The sequence below is a fragment of the Carcharodon carcharias genome, chromosome 15 (assembly GCF_017639515.1).
Source record: "Carcharodon carcharias isolate sCarCar2 chromosome 15, sCarCar2.pri, whole genome shotgun sequence".
In the NCBI taxonomy this organism is placed as follows: domain Eukaryota; kingdom Metazoa; phylum Chordata; class Chondrichthyes; order Lamniformes; family Lamnidae; genus Carcharodon; species Carcharodon carcharias.
In genome coordinates, this window is record NC_054481.1 from 107,532,757 (window position 1) to 107,552,624 (window position 19,868).

At 43.5% G+C, this 19,868-nt stretch overlaps 1 protein-coding gene across 5 annotated transcripts in view; it reads left to right on the forward strand.

The window, feature by feature from the left end:
• The window catches only part of c1qtnf12 (C1q and TNF related 12), a 66,318-nt gene that overhangs the window by 20,431 nt on the left and 26,019 nt on the right, over positions 1 to 19,868 (forward strand). For 3 of the 5 annotated variants that reach the window (XM_041206582.1, XM_041206585.1, XM_041206584.1), the window contains 3 exons: positions 3,193 to 3,309; positions 5,098 to 5,209; positions 11,948 to 12,129. In XM_041206582.1, the coding sequence (XP_041062516.1) occupies positions 3,193 to 3,309; positions 5,098 to 5,209; positions 11,948 to 12,129 (411 nt within the window). The remainder of the gene's footprint in view (positions 1 to 3,192; positions 3,310 to 5,097; positions 5,210 to 11,947; positions 12,130 to 19,868) is intronic. The other 2 variants (XM_041206583.1, XM_041206586.1) reach the window with 1 other exon arrangement.

A 19,868-nucleotide genomic window follows, 5' to 3' on the forward strand; every position in this document is an offset into this window, starting at 1 on the left:
GACACATTGTCCTGTTTCAAGATAGGAGTGAATATCTATTATTTCAGACCACTTACACATTAATACCTGATATAATTATCCCCAACCACAATTCACCTGAAGAGTGCACCTGATTTTGACTCCCTGTGTACAAGAGCACAGAAGCTTAGCTCTTCAGCAATAAATATATTCACCCCCCAACCCTCCACGCCCCCTCCCCACCAAGAAATGAAATGGCAGTTTAAAACCTGTGACCTTTGGAGAAGGAAACCACAACATGTAATCCTTTTAAAGCATTACATGTTTTGCTCTTGGCAAAATATTTTTAACAGTATGTTTTAACAAAGAGCATTAATGGATGGAAAATGAGACCCAAATGTGCTTGCAGCATTTGCTAATCCAGACCTGTGTTATTAATCGTTAAACCTGCTTTTTGGTGCTCTTGACTTGCAACACACACAAGGGGCTGGATTTTATGTTCTCAAATCAGGTGCACTTACCCCCAAACCCCATCCTGTGCAAAATTTGGCGTGATGACACCATGTTGGCAATACTATGTCATCACATCAGACTCCCAAATTGCGTAAAGGGAGCAGGGGCCAAAATTGGCAGCCCGCCTGCCATTTTGAAATCATTAGCTACCGAGCTATTAACAGTCCAATCGTCCGCAATCTGTTGTTGCCCACTGCATTTTTCGGGCGTCTGACAAGGAAAGTTTGGGAGTCTTTTACTGCAGCTATAGCAAGGGGGCACAAGGGCAGTAGAAAAAGCCTGACACCGGGACCATGATTGATTGTACCGGCTGATTCTGCTGGGGATGGTGGCAGCGCCTGTATGTTTTCAATGACACTTTAAGAATTTTTTTTGAACCTTCAATATAAAATGAAGACTGATTCTGAGAACAAGAGGTCTTTACAATCCTAGATGTGACTGACTTCCTGTTCCCAGCATTACCCCTCTGCCACATGATGTCCCAGCCTACCGTGCCGATTGGGCGCAGAGACCCCGCTTTGCGGCTCGAGTTGACCTCCTTCCTGCCAGTCGACCATGAATAGGCCATCGGACGCTTTGTTGAACTAGCAGAAATGGCAGGGGCAGGAGTAAGCGGAGCACCCATTCTGCCTCCCTCACCCCAGCGAGAAACGTAAAATCCAGCCCAAGAGCTTTAACAACAATAAATAAGAGTAATGTTTGCTTTAGGCGGCAAAGTAAAAGGTGATAAACTTTCCTTAACTTCCATAATATTTCTTGATACTACGGTCCCAGGAACGCTTAATAGACAAATAGATTGGAAGCTATGATGCCGGGTTAGAAAAGAAGGTCATTAACCTGTGCTGAGGTGTGGCCTTTTTATATTTGTTCATGGGCTGTGGACATCGCTGGCTAGGCCAGCATTTATTGTCCATCCCTAATTGCACTTGAGAAGGTGGTGGTGAGCTGCCTTCTTTAACCACTGCAGTCCATGTGGTGTAGCAACACCCACAGTGCTGTTAGGAAGGGAGTTCCAGGATTTTGACCCACCGACGATGAAGGAATGCTGATATAGTTCCATGTCAGGATGGTGAGTTGCTTGGAGAACTTGCAGGTGGTGCTGTTCCCATGCATCTGATTCCCTTGTCCTTCTAGGTGGTAGAGGTCGTGGGTTTGGAAGGTGCTGACTAAGGCACCTCGGTAAGTTGCTGCCGTGCTTCTTGTAGATGGTACACTCTGCTGTCTCTGTATGTTGGTGGTGGTGGGAGTGAATATTTGTGGATGGGGTGCCACTCAAGTGGGCTGCTTTGTCCTGGATGGTGTCAAGCTTCTTGAGTGTTGTAGCAAGTGGAGAGTATTCCATCGCGCTCCTGACTTGTGTCTTGTCGATGATGGACAAGCTTTGGGGAGTCAGGAGGTGAGTTATACTCCACAAGATTCCCAGCCTCCGACCTGCTCTTGTAGCCACAGAATTTATATGGCAGGTCCAGTTCAGTTTCTGGTCAATGGTAACCCCTAGGATGTTAATAGGGGATTCAGTAATGGTAATGCCATTGACTGTCAAGGGGAGATGGTTGGATTCTCTCTTGTTGGAGATGGTCATTGTCTGGCACCTGTGTGACGCAAATGTTACTCGCCACTTATCAGCCCAAATCTGAATATTGTCCATGTCATGCTGCATTTGGACACAGACTGCTTCAGCATCTGAGGAGTGTGGAACAGTGCTGAGCCTTGTGCAATCATCCTTGAACATCCCGCTGCTTAAGGAGCAGTGCAATTAGCCATGGCCCCTGTAAGGGAGGGCATCTGGTCCTGATTGCTATCCAGTCACCCCTGCTGTGAAATGTTTTTGATTGGACATTGGGGTGAGGCCAATAAAGCAGATGATAGCACAGTGGTAATGTTACTGGACTAGTGATCCCGAGGCTTGGACTAATGCTCTTGAGACTTGAGTTCCAATGGCAGCTGGGGGAATTTAAATTCAATGAATTAATAAAACTGGAATTAAAAAGCTGGATGATCATGAAACTGCTGATTGCCTTCCCTGAAGTACATTAGTAAACCAGATGGATTTCTAAGACAATCTGCTGTCCTTAGCCATCTGGCCTCAAGACTCACAGCAGTGTGGTAGACTTTTAACTTCTTTCTGATACGGCCTTGTAAACCACCAGTGGCAACAAACCACTACAGAAGAGCTACCCTCCCTAACAGCACTGTGGGTGTACCTACACCACATGGAATGCATTGGCGTTCGAGAAAGCAGCTCACCATCACCTTCTCAAGGGCAATTAGGGGTGGGCTGGACAGTGATGATAATATCCGATGAATGAATTTTTTAAAAGTAGCTTGTTGACTCTTGCTGTTTAAGTTCATTATTAAGAATGACCAGTTGGTTAAGGAAGCAATTGTGTGTCAGCGCCTGTAGAACCATACCTCGGTGATGACCACAATCGTCATTGTGGGAGAGGGGTGAGAATGAAAGGGGAACAATACACGAAATGACAAGTAAGCATAAAAATGTAGCAAACTGAAAGATGCATGGAATTTCTGAACAGTATCTTCCATGATCGAGTGACATTGTTAAAATATATGGAGCAGTGGCTTCCAGCTTTCTGTTGTGATTACTTGATGCTGTTTTTATCAAACAGCAATACAGCAACAGCTGAGGAAATGGCAGACAGAGCACTGTCATATCCAGGCTACTCTACTGTCTGGAGAGATAATTTTTTTGTTTATTCCTAGCTCCCAGAAAGTCGAGAGCATCGCCCAGTGGATCCACATTCATCCTGGATAAAATTTGTACAACGAGATGGAGTCAAGAAAAGCAAGAAATGCAAGGCCAACCGGAAGAAAGTATTGGTATCTTCATATTTTTTTTTTGTCTTTACACCTGTTTCTTCCAACTCTCCTCCTCCCCGGATCATGACTCCATACCGGGATATGGTTCCATGGGCATCAGGTACCTTGCCCAATATGTATGAGCTATGACAGTAAATGTTGGCAGGGAATCATGGCTTAACCCAATCCTACAAATGCCCATGCCCGCATGCACAAAGATTCAGCAGGGGTGGTTTGACAACACGAGTGAGAACCCTGGCTGACTTTCTTTCCCCCCAACCCCCTCTCTGTAACCCAGGGGTGCTGTGAGGGCAGTGGGCTGGATGTGCTCTACATGGACTTTAGTAAGGCTTTTGACAAGGTCTGTCTTGGCAGGCTGGTCAAAAAAGTAAAAGCCCTTGGGGTCCAATGGAGCAGAGCAAATTGGATGCAAAATTGACCTATCGCAGGAAGCAAAAGGTAATGGTTGACAGGTGTTTTTGTGCCTTGCACGCTACCACTTGTGGGGTTCTACAGCGCTCACTTGGTCCCTGGCTTTTTGTAGTTTATATTAATGATTTAGACTCAAATGTAGGGGGCATGGTAAAGAAGTCTGCAATGGTACAAAAATTGGCCATGTGGTTGACAGTGAGGAGGAAAGTTTTAGACTACAGGAAGATACAGAAGGTCTGATAAGTTAGACAGATTGGTGGAAAATGGAATTCAGAAAAATGTGAGGTAATGAATTTTGAGAAGCCCAACAAGACAGAGGAACACACAATATTTGGGAGGATTGTGAGTAGTGTGGAGGAAGGGCCTTGGAGTGTACGTCCACAGATCCTTAAAGGTAGCAGGGTATGTCGATAAGATGGTTAAGAAGACAAATGGCATGCTTTCCTTTATTAGTCAAGGCATAGATTATAAGGGCAGGGAAGGACTGCCAGAACTGTACACAACACTAATCGTTGGGTAGTACAGAACTTGAGTATTGCTGAAAAAAGACGTTGTCGAAGCTTGTTGTCTTGCACTCATCAGGACAATTCACAAGAATACCAAATGTAAAGGGAACAGCAATTTATGCCTCACGAGAAGCAATGCAACACTAGTTAGATCACAGCTTGAGTAGTGCGTAGAGTTCTGGTCACCACATTACAGGAAAGATGTGATTATACTGGAGAGGGTGCACAGGAGATTTGCAAGAATGTTACCAGGATTGGAAAATTTTAGCTATAAGGAAAGGTTAGATTGGCTGGCGTTGTTTTCCTTGAAACAAAGGAGGCTGAGGGGTGACTTAATTGAAGGGTGTGTAAAATTATGAGGGGTCTAGATAGAGTAAATAGGGATGACCTATTTACTTTGACAGAAGAGTCAAAAAAAACTGGAGACATAGATTTAAAGTAATTGCAGAATTTGTGGAAAGGAACTCGCTCCTTTTATAGATGTATTCATCATACAGCTTCCTAATATTGTAAAGATGTGAAAAAGAAACTGCGTAATATGAAGATGAATGTTCAGTGATAATTTTAATTTGGTTCAGGAACAATTTTAACCTAATTTGCCCATCTGGAGACTGGTGGTTTGGGTTGTCATGCTGGATTTTTATACCCTGCCCTATTTTACTCTCCACTGAAGTTGCTGGAGGGTAATATTGTAAAACCAGCATTCTACCTGATCCTGTGAGTTTCCAGCCCTAAAACAAGTTAGGTTAAACTTACCCCACAGCCAACATAGCAGTTACTTTGCTTTTGGTTTTTTGACTTGATTAAGAACGTTCTATACACACCAAGCCAGGATTATTGTCCAATGACGTTTTTCTACGTTATTCCTAAGCCTAGCCTCTTTGGCCCGCCAGGACCTCCAGGACCCCCCGGACCACCTGGACCTGCTGGAGCTGAGGTCACACAAGAGATATTGCTACGTGAATTTAAAGATATGATAAGAGGTAGGTTGTGAATATGTCCATTACGGGTACTTGTAACATGGATTGCCAACAGAGCTGTGGAGGCAGAAGTTCCTTTTATAACCTCCTGCCCAATGGCCAGTTCTAGTGGGGTCAATGAAGCTGACTATTGGATGCAACCTATGTGTTTGTCCCCATGGCTCATTTCTACCCCCTTGTATGACAGATACAGGATGTAAATTTAAAGCCTGGGTTGGGGTTTAAGAATCTGCATTAGTTTGTGATCCTTCTTTAACTATTGTGGTATTGTAAAGGAGTAGAGGGCCAAGAGCTTGCTCTTTATTTAAAAGTCATGGTGATTCTACGATCTCTGTGCCCCCATTGCAGTCTGGGTCAGGGAATGGGACTTAAATTGTCACTTCTTTTTTGATACAACCAATTAGAGCTGCTCGTTGTCATTATTGATCTTTCCAGTCAGATACGGGACTGGCATGTTAGCTTCTTGTCTGCCAGAAGCAGCACGAGGCTACTGTGATTTTAACCACTGGGCCTCATTTATCTGCTACTGGGCCACTTCACTTGGAAGTGCAGAGTGGCTATCAACAGCAGGAGATCCAGTGACCCTTGGCCACCTGCCAGCTTCCAGGTCAGTAGTGAGGAGAGGGCATTGATGGTAAGAGCCCAACTGGATGGCAGTGGCAGAGTGAGGGGCAAGCAGGAGGCTACATCTTCCTGGCCACACAAAGGAAAGTTTTTGATCTTAGTTGGTTGGCCCCTTCATCCTTCCCACCAGCTGCTGACCTGCTTCAGCCATGTTGGAAAGCCACAGTGAATTCCCTGCCCAGGCCCTCGTTCAAATGCCATCGAGGCCCTATTGAAATAATTGGACCTCAAGTTGCCAAAATTCATGAGGCTTCCCGCCTATTTTAGGAGAGTGCTTCATCAGTTTGCCAAATGCAGCGGGTTAAGATGGCAGGAAAGGGGTGAGGTCAGAGAGGGCAAGTAACCTTGTTTTTAACTGCCACCCACCACCCACCAGGTTAAAACTGACTCCATTTGCCTCGGTTTTAAAGTGTTACCATGATCTCTGATTTGAAAACCCAATACACATGGACTGCTGCAGTTCAAGAAGGGGACTCACCACCACCAAGGGCAATTAAGGATGGGCAATAAATGTAGGCCTATTCAGCGCAGTCTACATCCCATGTATGAATAAAAAATACTTTTGATGTGATATCAATGACAGCTTCAATTGTCCACATTGATAATGTGGTACATCAATAGTTCTGGAATATCTGCTGCATAATTTATCATTTTTGTGAATGGCACAGGATGAATTGTCCCAATTCAGATTCTCATAAAACCGCTCATTTGAATGGTAAACTTTTGAAGTTTCCCTTACCTTCGCCCTACAGGAGTCACAGGCCAATAACCTGGAGTGCAAACCCTGGCTTGTTTCTCCTCCTCAGGGACACAGAAGTCAAGGCTGGGTTAGATAGATTTTTGATAGACAAGGGAGTCAAGGGCTTTGGTGGTGGTTGGGGGGGGGGGGCGGGGGGGTGTTGTGGTCAGACAAGAAAGTGGAGTTGAGGCCACAACCAGATCAGCCATGACCTTATCGAATAGCAGAGCAGGCTCGAAGGGCCGAGTGGCCTACTCCTGCTCTTAAATCCACATTCTTATAGAATGGAGTAACTACAGTGCAGAAGGAGGCTGTTTGGCCCATCATGTCTGTGCTGGCTCTCTGCAAGAGCAATTCACCTAGTGCCACTCCCCCATCTTTTCCCCATAGTTCTGCAAATATTGCCTTTTCTGATAATGATCCAATTCTCTTTGAAAACCATGATTGAATCTGCCTCTGCCACAGTCTCAGTCAGTACATTCCAGATCCTAACTGTTTGCTGTGTGAAACTGTTTTTCCTCATGTTGCCATTGCTTCTTTTGCCAATCAGCTTACATCTTTGTCCCTAGGTTCTCAACCCTTACACCAATGGGAAAAGTTTCTCCCTATGCTGTCTGAACAGACCCTTCAGGATTTTGAATACCTCTATCAATACCAAATCCATCAAGTCAACTGTAATGACCATCCCTCCAGCCTCACTGCAACTTACTAATTAACTAACAACATGGGTCAGGGGTCAATCTCGGGCCCCTTCTGACCTATGTTGTTCAGTGGCATATAGCATTGCAGGACACTGATCCAATAGCTTGTCAGGGAATCTCTAGCCTTAATCATTATACTGTTTCCTTAACCCACGTGGGACAGGCTGGGCAGGAAATACTCAGCAGGCCTGGTAGCATCTGTGGAGAAAGAGAGTTAACATTTTGAGTCGACTTACTCTTCTTCAGAACAATAAGCTGGTGTCTTTTAGTAATTGTGGCATTATCAGTATATTAGGTGAACAGTCTTCACTCTGTTTTCCATTCATGTTATGAAGGAAATCTATACATAATAACAAGTTACTGCATATTGTTTTGTTTTCTACTGTGTGCACATTGTTCTCCCAGCTGGAGTGACTCATTCTTCCCATCCGAAAGGAAACCACAAGTTTCATACTTGGCACCCCAGCAGCTAGAAACAAAACCTGGCCACAAAGAATTATAGGTTTGCACCCACGTCCCGCTGCTCTGTGACATGCGGCAAGGTTTTTAAAGTGGCCTAGTGCGCCTAATACTGAAGGGTAGCATCCAAATTCAAGTCGTAGTCTCAGCCAGCGTTCATATACTGCTCCTCAGCTGGACCATGAGAACCTCATATTGATGAAGCTCTTGATGCTGACAATGTGAGAACACCTCTCAGACAAGTCACTAAGTGGAGCCAAGCGGCAGCTGTTTAAAACTTCCTAAGATCCTGCCTTCCTGAATAGGAAAGGGCAGGTAGAGAGGTTACTGGGGCTACAAGTAGAAAAGTCACTGCACCTGAATGGTATGCATCCTGGGATTTGGAAGAAGGTTTGGGAGAAGAGACCCGTGGCACCAGCTTTTCAGAAAACTCTGGAAGCAGGAATTGTGCCAAAGTTCAGGAGGGTGGCAAACATTAAACTGAGTTCAGCAAAGGCAATTCTAAGAGAGTTACCCATGCCTCGATTGGAGCTAAGCTTGTGTCCATACTGGATGAAGAGAGCGAGTGCTTTAAATGCATCAGATAATTGGAGAGAGTCAGCATGGATTTGTAAAAGGAAGTTTGTGAATAACTAATTGAATTGAAGGTAAAGGGAATGTAACGGATGTGCATGTTTGTGTATGGATCTTCAGGAGGCATTTGATTTGTGTATGTAAGATAATCATTCAGCCTGAAATTTCAATTAGGCCTGGGGGTATCTGGGGTGGATTGGTCCCAGTGGGGGATTAGAAAATGGAGGGTAACTAGTTTGCACCTTGATTCAACCTTACATTTATGGTCCAGCCATTTTTTGATGGGGAATCCATGAACAGACCTGTTTATATAATATAAAACAATGTTTCACAAATTCTATATTGAGTTACGTTTTATACATTTCCACACACATTAGTTATTCTATATTTTCACTAGTTATGCAAATGCCTGGGTTGTACTTGGTTTTTTCCAAACATTGATGGTCAGAGAGACTTGGGTGTATCGTACAAGGAACACTGAAAGTTAGCATGCAGATACAGCAAGCAATTAGGAAGGCAAATGGCATGTTGGCCTTTATTGCAAGGGATTGCAGTATGAGAATAAGGATGTCTTCCTACAGTTTTACAGAGGTTTTTTAAGATGTCATTTGGTGTACTGTGCGCAGTTTTGGGCTCCATACTTGTATTGGAGGCAGTAGAGTGAAGGTTCACTAGATTGGTTCCTGGGTTGAAGGGGTTATCCGATGATGAGAGGCTGAGTAAATTGAGCCTATGCTCTCTAGAGTGAATGGTAACCTAATTGAAACGTACATAATCCTAAAGGGGTTTGACAGAGTAAACACTGAAAGGTTGTTCACCCTGGATGCAGAATCTAGAACACAGGGGCACACAGTTCCAGGATAAGAGCACTTAGGGCTGAGATGAGAACAAATTTCTTCACTCAAATGGCTGTGAATCTTTGGAATTATCTACTTCAGAGGGTTGTGGATGCTCCATTGTTGAAAATATTTAATGCTAAACGGATGCTTTGTCTCTCAGGGAATTAAGGGATATTGCGGGGGGAGTGGGGTATGGTGGGGGGAGCGAGTGGGAAATGTGGGGGAGCAAGTGGGATATGGGGGGGAGTGAGTTGGAAATGGTGGGGGAGCGAGTGGGATATGGGGGCTGCAATTGGGATATGGGGGTGAGCGAGTGGGATATGGGGGAGTAGGCAGTGGGATATGGGGGTAGCGAGTGGGATATGGGGGGGTAGCGAGTGGGATATGGGGGGGTAGCGAGTGGGATATGGGGGGGTAGCGAGTGGGATATAGGGGGGTAGCGAGTGGGATATGGGGGGGTTGAATGGGATATGGGGGGGTGAATGGGATATTGGGAGTGGGGGGTGTGGGAAAGTGGAATTGAGGGAGAGGTGCAGCCATGATTGTATTGAATGGTGGAGCAAGCTCGAGAAGCCATATGGTTTATTCCTGCTCCTATTTCTTATGCACTTACGTTTTCCTTTGGACCCCACGAGGCAAGCTAAGGTCCCCTTCCCCCAGATACACTCCCTCCTGCGGGATTGCTTTCCCCACTGCTTCACCCCCACCACCAGCCCTCTCCCCAACCATCCCTGCAGCCCCAGTCCCAATAATTACTGATTGCGTCGGCCATTCGACTTTGTACAGGCCAGGAGCTGCTTTCCACCCAATTAAAAGAAATGGTGGAAGATTGAGTTGTTTTGTTTATCAATGAACGAAATGCATCAAAAGCAACCCACAAATCCTCTTTTAAAAAAACATCAATTAGTCTGTCACACCCAAAACAAGTCAACACACCTTTTAGACAATTCACTTCAGAAGAACAGGAAGTAAGGGTTTTACTTGGTTACAGCAAAGATGTTATTTCCCTGGGCTATATGAGATAGAGGTTAGAAGAATTTCACCCTTATCAGAATTCTGGCGTGTCTAATGAATTTGTGCTGTAATTGGAGAATTCTAGTGGTGGCAATGTAACCCAATAGTAAAATGCCAGCCAGCATGATTCCAGAGATGTGCAGGAACAAGATCCAGTTCTGCCGTTTTATGATAAAGACAAAATACTGCGGATGCTGGAAATCTGGAACAAAAGAAACAAAAAATGCTGGAAAAACTCAGCAGTTCCCACAGCATCTGTGGAAAGGAAGACAGAGTTAGTGTTTCGAGTCCATTTGACTCTTCAGCAATTTTATGACCTGCCCGTGCCGGTCATGTACATTTGCAATTAGCTCATTGCATCGCTAAATTTCCCTTACTGTTCTTTGTGACCCCAATATATAATATGATAACACCAGAAGCCACTTTATGACACAGACATTTACATAATCTAAGGAGGGATATACTTGCCATAGAGGGAGTGAAACGGAGGTTCACCAGACTAATCCCTGGGGTGGCGGGATTGTCTTATGAGGAGACATTCGGGAGACTAGGACTGTATTCCCTTGAGTTTCGAAGAATGAAGGGTGGCCTTATTGAAACTTGGAAAATTCCTACAGAGTGTGACAGGGTGGATATAGATAAGATGTTTTCCCTGGCTGGTGAGTCTAAACCCAGGGGACATAATCTCAGGATAAGGGATGGGCCACTTAAGACTGAGATAAGAGGGAATTTCTTCACTCAGAGGGTGGTGAATCTTTGGAATTCTCTACTCCCAGAGGGCTGTGGAAACTCGATCATTGAGCACGTTCAAAACAGAAGTTGATAGATTTCTGGAGGCTAATGACATTAAGGAATATGGAGATAACATGGAAAAGTGGTATTGAGGTAGAAGATCAACCATGTTCTAATTGAATGGCGGAGCAGGCTCGATGGGCTGAATGGCCTATTCCTGTTCCTATGATGGATCCCATGGCCTGAGAGTCAGGACAATTCCCAGCTCAGCAAACCCAACCCAGGAAGAATTGCTCCAAAGTCCGGATTTTAGGTCTGGGGGAGGCGGGGACTGGGTGAAAATGGGAATCATGGATGGCAACCCCAGAAAGAGTTTGGAGGCTGCAAGGTGCAAAGGCAGGCTGGACAAGAGGCCGACCTCAGTGCTTCAGCACTGTTGAAAAAATGAATAAAACAGAGAAAAGCCCTCTTGTCCCAATTCAAAAATGTTACAAGTACTTGAAGCTATCAGTCAACTGTGAACTGACAGGCACCCCAACATGATAATGATAGGTTATGAAATCAGTCATGCAGTACTAATCCTTTTATGGTAACCTTCAGGCTTATGCCAAGAGACAAAGTGAAATATCAAGCACTGATTTTTCTTAAAAAGCGCTGCAGACAGTATTTTCAACTATTTAAGGGGCAGGAGTTTTGAATGTCCTGTCAGCTGTTTTGACAGCTTTCCCACCCTGAACCACAGATGTGCAACTTAGAATCCATCCCCACTGATCACCGCACCTCCACCCCCCCCCCCAACGCCCCCTCCCTGCCCCACCAACTGGAAAAATGGCAGGTGCCAGGTTTATGGGCAGGACTTCCAGATTCGAGGATCGGCCACCATCTTTGCAAGACATAGAACCTCTCCGTTTGCGTGAAAATTCCAGCCCAAATGTTTCCAGGTGCAATAATGGATCAAACAAATAGGATCAAACAATGCTTTAACCACAACTCCATCCTGTTTTTTTGAGGTAATTTTGTTGGACATTCATTGTTCAGTATTTTTGCTTGCCTTTCTCAGAAGCAGCAGAGAGACGGGCAACCATGTTGACAGAGGTCCATGCAAGTTTGAGTCCACCACCTTCTCTCCCATTTGAGGACATCCATCCATACAAAAGAGTAGAAGAAGCTTTTCATTGTAAACTGAAGGGGATGGTTATTGTGGACAAAAGGACTCTCTTAGAGCTTCAGAACTTCCAGACGGTAAGAAAATCTAAAGCCCTTTATTCAGATACTACCTGGAATCAAAGAGCTACATAGCAAGAAAGTGCAAATAAAATTCTAAGGACCAAGAAATATGAAGATATACATGAGGAGTTAAGAGTATTTAAATTGGGGAAATACAGAAATCTTGTAAACTAAGCAACACCGAGCTGCAATGCTATATTGGTGAACTGAACTTTGCCAAGCAACTGAATTTTGGTTGTTTGAGGCAGATTAGATTTGGATTCTGTTTTGAAACTTATTCCCAGCTGAAAGTGGAGCACTCCTGGAGTGACTAGGCAACAGAGACAATATCATTACCTGCCTGGCTCATAGGTGCAGCTTTACACTCAACAGAAATAAAAATGGAGAGAGATGTTAAACATTTGATGCTGTCACCCCATTTACACCATCGCAAAAGTCAAGATCTACCCCAGCAAGCTTTCAAAAATCTGCCACGGATTGGACTGAATGTACAACAAATTTGCATAAAGTTTTATCCAGTTGAATTTGCTGTGCTTGCTTTGTGAAAACATTGGGGAAAGATTTGAAACAGAATTTGAAGTGGAGAGATTTACTGCAGAGATAACAGGGAATTGAGAGAGGCTTGTAGAACTTTTGCTGAATTTATAGAGGTGCGATGAAATTAAGGGATTAAGGCAATAGTTTGAGCTATTCCCATGGCAATGAATGAATTTAATGACAGGACTTTCACGTTGTTACATGGGAAAGGATTTAGCTCTTGGTGTAATGAGCTTTGCCTTGTGGCTAACTTGTTGTCACTTGGTGAAATCGTCACATTAAAGAGGAACTTTTGTGATCTAAATCGAGGTGCATTCTAAGGATGTGATGTGTATTAAATGCTTTCATGTCTTGAAGTTGTTAATGAGCGGATTATGAAATAAAATGGTATGATAATAACTGGGTTTCACTCGATCGTATTGCACTTCATTGTGAAAGGCAACTCAAGTTAATTATACTGTGTTGGTCAAGGTAATGAGATCTGCTGGAAGTCTGGTATAAACCTGCCTTCTATTGTCCCCAGGAGTTGACATGCTGCTCTCCAGCAGCTAGTAAATAGTACAGAAATGTGTCAAAGCAATTACAATGCCTAGAAAATTATACCATTCTGATGCCATGCACATGTAATGTAATATGATTCTTGTAAAGTAGTGTGTAATTTTCTTCCAACACTCCAATTGGATGCTTAGAAGGAGACTACAAGCTTCACCAAACAAGAATAAACACATTTACAATGACCTTCACTGGCCAATAATGATTTCGATAAACCTCATTTGCACTGTACATTTTTAGAATTAGGCTGATAGGCCAGACTTGTTAGAGGATTTTTCCTCCTTTACATTCAATGCTTCCTTTAAGGTTGTTGTCAGGGAAGCTTGCCATAGTTGGTTTTATGGCATCATGGCAGGCTTGGCTGAGGGGCAGATGTGTCGCCCTGAGTGAGTGGCACTCCCGTTACACTATTGCCACTGCCAAAGGGCTGCGGCTCAGCACTTCCATTGATCTGTGAGAGAGCAGACTCAAGGAGACCTGTGATGTACTGAAGCCCCTTTTCATATAAATCCCCCAGCCTGTCCCCAGGCGCGGAGATAATGGAGTCGAGAGCCTGTATGGTGCCAGTATGAGAGTATCCATTAGGGATACCACTACTGGTGTCAGAGTTACTACATGGAGGGCCCAAATATAGTTTTCCTTTGAGGGAGGTTGACTGCAGGGTATTGATATCATGTATAGAACTGCATGTGAATTGCTAGTAGATCACCTCCAACATGTTGCAGAAGCTCCCTGTGCTGTGCATTTACCAATTGCTGGCCCATAGAAATTATTTTTCTATTAAAAACTGGACATCTAAAACCTACGTCCTCTTCAGTAGAGCTGAGATGTGTGCTTGGCCTCTGATGAACTGTTTCCTGGGCTGTCTTGTACACCTGCATCCTGCTCACTTATAACCAGCACGTCACTCAGTGCGCACTCCTCTAACTCATTATCTGTGAGATTTATGTCCTGGTATTTGCAAGTGCCAGTGTGGGTAATGGTACATTTTTGGGAGGTTTCTCTCCCCTTAGCCTGTGCATTTTTCTCGCCTGGGTTGCCTAATGGACCTTGATGAGGGGCTAATGGACAATTGTTAGCTCATAATAACATGAGGGTTAGCAGTAGCAGATGGGTGGTGGTACAATGCAGCAGCAGGTTTCCATGCTGTCTGTGTGTGATGGTTTGAGAAGAGAGAAGGGATAAGAGAAATAACCGAACACCTATCTACAAGTAGCCTTTCACCTGCACCTCTGTGTCTTCCCTCAGCTTATTATGCCCATGGCAGCTTTTCCCAGCCGAGTGAAAGTTATTCCCAACTCCCATTGGCTCTGCTCCTTTCCTACAGGGCAAGCTGAAAGTAACAGCAGAGAGAATGGGAATGAGTTAGTGTGTAGCCCTTAATAGAGTTGTGCAGATGTGCTAAGCGGCTTTAGATCGTGTGCTCGCTGGGAGTGGTAGCTGTAAATAAAAACCTCCGTGTGAAAGCAGTTAGCAGAGCCATGAAATACATTCCAGTTGTAACCGGGTCACAGCAGGGTGTAGTTTGTGCCACTTCTGAAGGCAATAACTGGTGCTGAGGAGGTCTTGTGGTGCAGTGGGTAGTGTCCCTGCCTCTGAACCAAAGGGGTGGGTGGCAGTTGGCTAGATGGCTGTTGTGGATCAAATTGGTGCCAACAGCATGGGGTTTGACCCCTGTTTCAGAAGGGGTGGATTGGAGTGTTGCCTCCTTGCCCTGCCTGTGCAGGCATTGCATTACTGAGGCTGGACTGCCTTCAAGCAGAGAACTGAAGAAGTAGTACAGGTGGTGAGTGTGTGTTTGCAGGCAGAAGGAGATATTGGAAGAGTCTGGGTGTTGCAAGGCTTCAGTCAGGGAAAGAGATAAAGATAAAACCTTTTAAACATTTGTTCTCCAGGTAATGTCAATGGATTTTCACTCCATTTATAGGTTAACAGGATTTCCCCTAGGTGTTGTTAAGGGTGCAACAGTCAACCCTCAGTTTTATTAACAGGAGAGGATTTTCACTTGAGTGCTTACAACCTAGAATCTGCATGACTCCTTCGTTCTTCAGCAATCAACCAGTGCCGCATTGGTAAGCAAAGCACTATAGGGCATTTAGGGATGGGCAATATATGCTGGCCTAGCCAACGAAGCCCACATCCCTTGAATTAATGAAAAAAAACAAAAGGGTTAGCTGACAGGTGACAATGGATTGGTGACCAGGTTAGTGACACCTCTCTTGAATGTAAGTCAACCTTGTAGACTAGATTTAATGTGACCCTTGGACCATCTTGAATTGTTATGGAGCAGATAATCAGAATTCTGAAGACTTGTTTGGGAAGGAGGAACAGGTCTTGGAGCACCCAATTGTGGAGTCGTTGGCCATGAAGAAATGAGTTGATTCAGGAAAATGTGTTATCAGCAGCTTGAGAAACATACCAACAAACAAACAACTGTTTTCAATAAATTTTATTCATTGTGTACACTATGATCTCTATCCCCTTGGATGAGCCCACATTTGATTGGTAGATAATGAGCTGGTATCCAAAGCTGTGATGGCTGAACTTCTCCCTGAAAGAATATATGATGAAGAATAGAGATCCATAAACTCCTAAACACAATACCACAGACACTGGGCTATGTCCCATTTTGATGGTATCAGAATTTCAGAGCTTGCCTACTTTGAGTTACTATTGTCTCTACCTCTTGTGCCTCAAACCTTGCTTCCTCTTGCTGCTAAAAAAGAAAAGGAAGATTTGCATTTATATAGTGTCTTTCACAACCACCAAACGTCTCAAAGTGCTAGAGCCAATGGAGTACCTTTGAAGTGTATTCACTGTTTTAATGTAGGAAATACAGAAGCCAGTTTGGTGCACAGCAAGCTCCCACAAACGGCAATGTGATAATGACCACTTAATCTGTTCTTTGTGATGTCAATTGAGGGATAAATATTGACCAAGACGGTGGGGGTAACTCCTCTGCATTCTTCAAAATAGTGCCACGGGGTCATTTGCACCCACCACATCCAAAAGCCAACACACCCAACAGTGCAGCATTCCCTCAGTACTGCATCAGAGTATTGGCCTTAATTTTTGTGTTCAAGCCTGGCAGTGGGACTTGAATTCAGAACCTTGTGACTTGAAGGTGAGAGTGCTACCAATTGAGCCACAGCTGGTGTTCCCTGACTGTCATAAAGTTGAGCAGTGGGTGGCTGCAGCTTTACAACACTGAGATGCCACTCCTCTCTGTGAACCTAATGGCTGAGATTTTCCGGCCCGGTCATGGCTGGACCCACTGTGGGAGATTCGGCAGCCCAGCCAAAAGTCCATTGACTTTCAGCGGGACTGGATGATGGGTGGGGTCAGAAAATCCCGTACAATGTCCTTGAAGTACCTTCTCTCCTGGTGGATTACCTTGCTCATTAAAACACATGCTGAAAATTAAAGTGTACAAAATTTTGAGTCACTAATTTAAGCATTTGGAAAACATTCCACAGCATGTACACTCCAAGGTGTTGAGATTCTCTTCCATGGGTACAAGGTCAGGAAATGCCCTTGTTTTCTGTACCTAGTCAAGGCTAAGGTAGAGTTAATCTCCACCAGACTGACTACCCCAGTTCATCTGGTTGTCAGATGTTTACAAAGCTGGTTCAATTGTTAACTGAGCCAGGAAGACCTCATTTTGAAGACATAAATAACAATTCATTCCATGAATTCTTCACTTTGGAACCAAGACTATCCAAGACAATTAAACTATCCTGCTAGTGCAGGGGAAAGCAGTATTTTCTAGCTGCATTGAATTCACGGTGAACTACAAGCAAATCAAAGGCATTTAAAGCACCTCGTAAAGAGGTTACAAAAGAGAGGAGGATTAATTACATAGAGGCGAGTCTACATTAAATTCTCCTAGGAACGGGAGCAAAGGCTACCGCTGGCGTGGGTAGCGGATTGTGGGGCAAAGCGACTTTCTACATTCACAGCTCAAGCATAAAAGGCCTGGTGCCTTAATTGAGTTAATATAAAGAATTGTGCTGTCTGTGTGATTTACTTGTTAGTATTATTGCAAATAAATGTAGCAACTCATGTTGGAGACTGAAAGTGAACTGAGGAGAGGTGTATCGAGATTTCCATCTTCTGGACCAACTTGGAGCAAAGTAAAGATGCCACGAGCACTGGTAAAGCAGGATTAGTAAGGGCAGAAACCCAAGAGATTGCTACTTCTGGATCATAATATTAGTATAATAATATAATAGTATTGCTAAAGAAAGTGTAGAGGATGGCGTGGATGTGAATATTCAAAAGCATTTGATAAGGAGCTATTCAATAAAATTAAGGCACAGAATATTAAATAGAATGTGACTGTGGGTAAGAAATTGGTTACAAAGAATAGTTGTAAATGGATATTTTTTGGGTAAACAGTGGTGTACTTCAAGATTCAGTAATGGGGCCATTGCTCTTCAGGATATATATATATAAATGATCTGGACTTGGGTATGGGAACATATTAATGACATTTGCAAAATACGAAAAGATTGTATAAGTGATTCATTGTACAAAGGATTGTAAACTCCTACAGGAAGTCATAGGTTGGTTACTGATTGCAGCAAATAGATACCAGAGAAATTTTAATGGATAAAAGTATAAGATGGTATATTTTGGGAGCAGGAGTAAGGAGAGGACAGATACATGAAATGGTAAAAGGAGTTGTGTGAACAGAGCCTTAGGAGTTCAGGTACACAGATTTTAAAGGTGGAATCTTAGGCTTAAGAAATAGGACAAAGTATGAAAGTAAAGAGTGGAATGGAATAAAGTTCAATGATATTGGGTTAAAATTCAATTAAATTCAGTATGAAGCTGAAATTGAGACCCCATTGGGTGGGAGTAGAAGGAGTGATGGTATTCTGAAGGCAACAAGGTAAAAGTTCACTGGAGCAACCACTTCGTCAAATTGAAACTTAATTCAGAAACTATTGAAGGTTGTTATTTCACTGGAAAAGTATCATCAAACACCATTTTGATGTGAATGTTAACTATTGCTCCCACTCCTAGGAAATTGCAGTCTATGTAGTTCATCCTTCCTCTCTCTTACGGCCTCTTTGGAAGGTGCTCTAAATGCCTTTGATTTGATTGGAGTTCACAGGCAGCCAGAAAATGCAGTCTTTTCCTCCCCTTCACTACCTGGATGATTTCATTGTTTGCAAATTCTTCATTTTGCCTTTTTAAAGCTAGTGTTCAATCTGCTTCCACCATCGTTTCAGGCAGTTCATTCCAGATCATAAAAAAATTGCTGCATAAAAGAATTTAATTTCCCTGCTGGATTTTTTTCTTGCCAATTATGTGAAATCTGTGCCCTTTGGTTAATGACTCACCTGCCAGTGGAACTAATTTCTCCCTATCAATCCTATCAAAGCCCCTCCTAATTTTGAACCCCTCTATCAAATCTCCCCTTAATCTTCTTTGCCCTAAGGAGAACAACCCCAGCTTCACTAGTTGCTCCACATGACTGAAGTTCCTCATCCCAGCTACCATTCTGCTAAATCTCTTCAGCACTCTCTCTCCAAAGCCATGTTTTCCTTCTTAAAGGGCCTACAGGAGGACACAATAGTCTAGATGAGGCCTCATCAGATTGGTAATGGCTTATCATAGCTTCCTTACTTTTGTACTCAATGCCCCTATAAAGCCAAGAATCCTGCATGCTTTTCTGACAGTCTTATTATTGATCTGCTATTGTCAAAGATTTGTGTGTGTGAACTCCTGGGTCTCTCTGTTCCTGTACCCCTTTTAAAATTACACAATTTAGTTTATACTGCCCCTTATTTTTATTTCTTCCAAAATGTATCACTTCACAATTCTCTGCATTCAGCTTCATCTGCCAAGTCTGCCCACTTCACCAGTCCATGTCCTCCTGAAGTCTGTTACTACCTCTAGTATAAGGGCCTGGCACACATAGGGTTAACATGGGACGGAGTCCACACTGATGTAAGAGAACACGTGACCCACACCTAGGGGTCAGTGTATTGGACAGAGCCAGGTGCACAAGCAAGCATGGAGACAGCTCCTAGTTTGAATCTTTTACCCTGTATATGTACATAGTTCTTGGAATTAATAAATACATACAGTTAACCTATTTAAGATTATGAAAACTTACCAAACAGTATCCAATACCCCACAGCACTATCCTTCCCACTGTTTACTACATTTTCAAGATTTTTGGTTTAAAAAAACTTTGTTGCCATGTTAGACTCAGTGACAGAAATTTCTATTGTGCAAAAGAAGACTTTAAATGAAACAAAAAAATTGTGAAATTACAAAGGTGAATTATATACACACTACCCAGAATGGGGACACACTGTTGCACCTTCATTGTTGCTGGATTTCCTACTGAACATCAATGTAAAAACAGCAATCCCACAGGGACTGCAATGAGTCAAGGCATCGGCTCACCACAACCTTCTCAAGGCAACAGGTGCTGATAATACAGCCTTAACATTCCAGGGAGAAACATCGTTTGTGTCTTTTATTAACCCAATATGAAATTCCGATTTGAAATCTTCAGCCTGTTCCAAAAGCTTGGGCTCTAATTGGATACTTTCAGCAACCAACAGCATTTGATCATGCCTATGCATTCTGAGCATGTGCAGTTTGCTGAATCCCCTCGCCTTTGATTGGACAGTTCGATGGGTCTG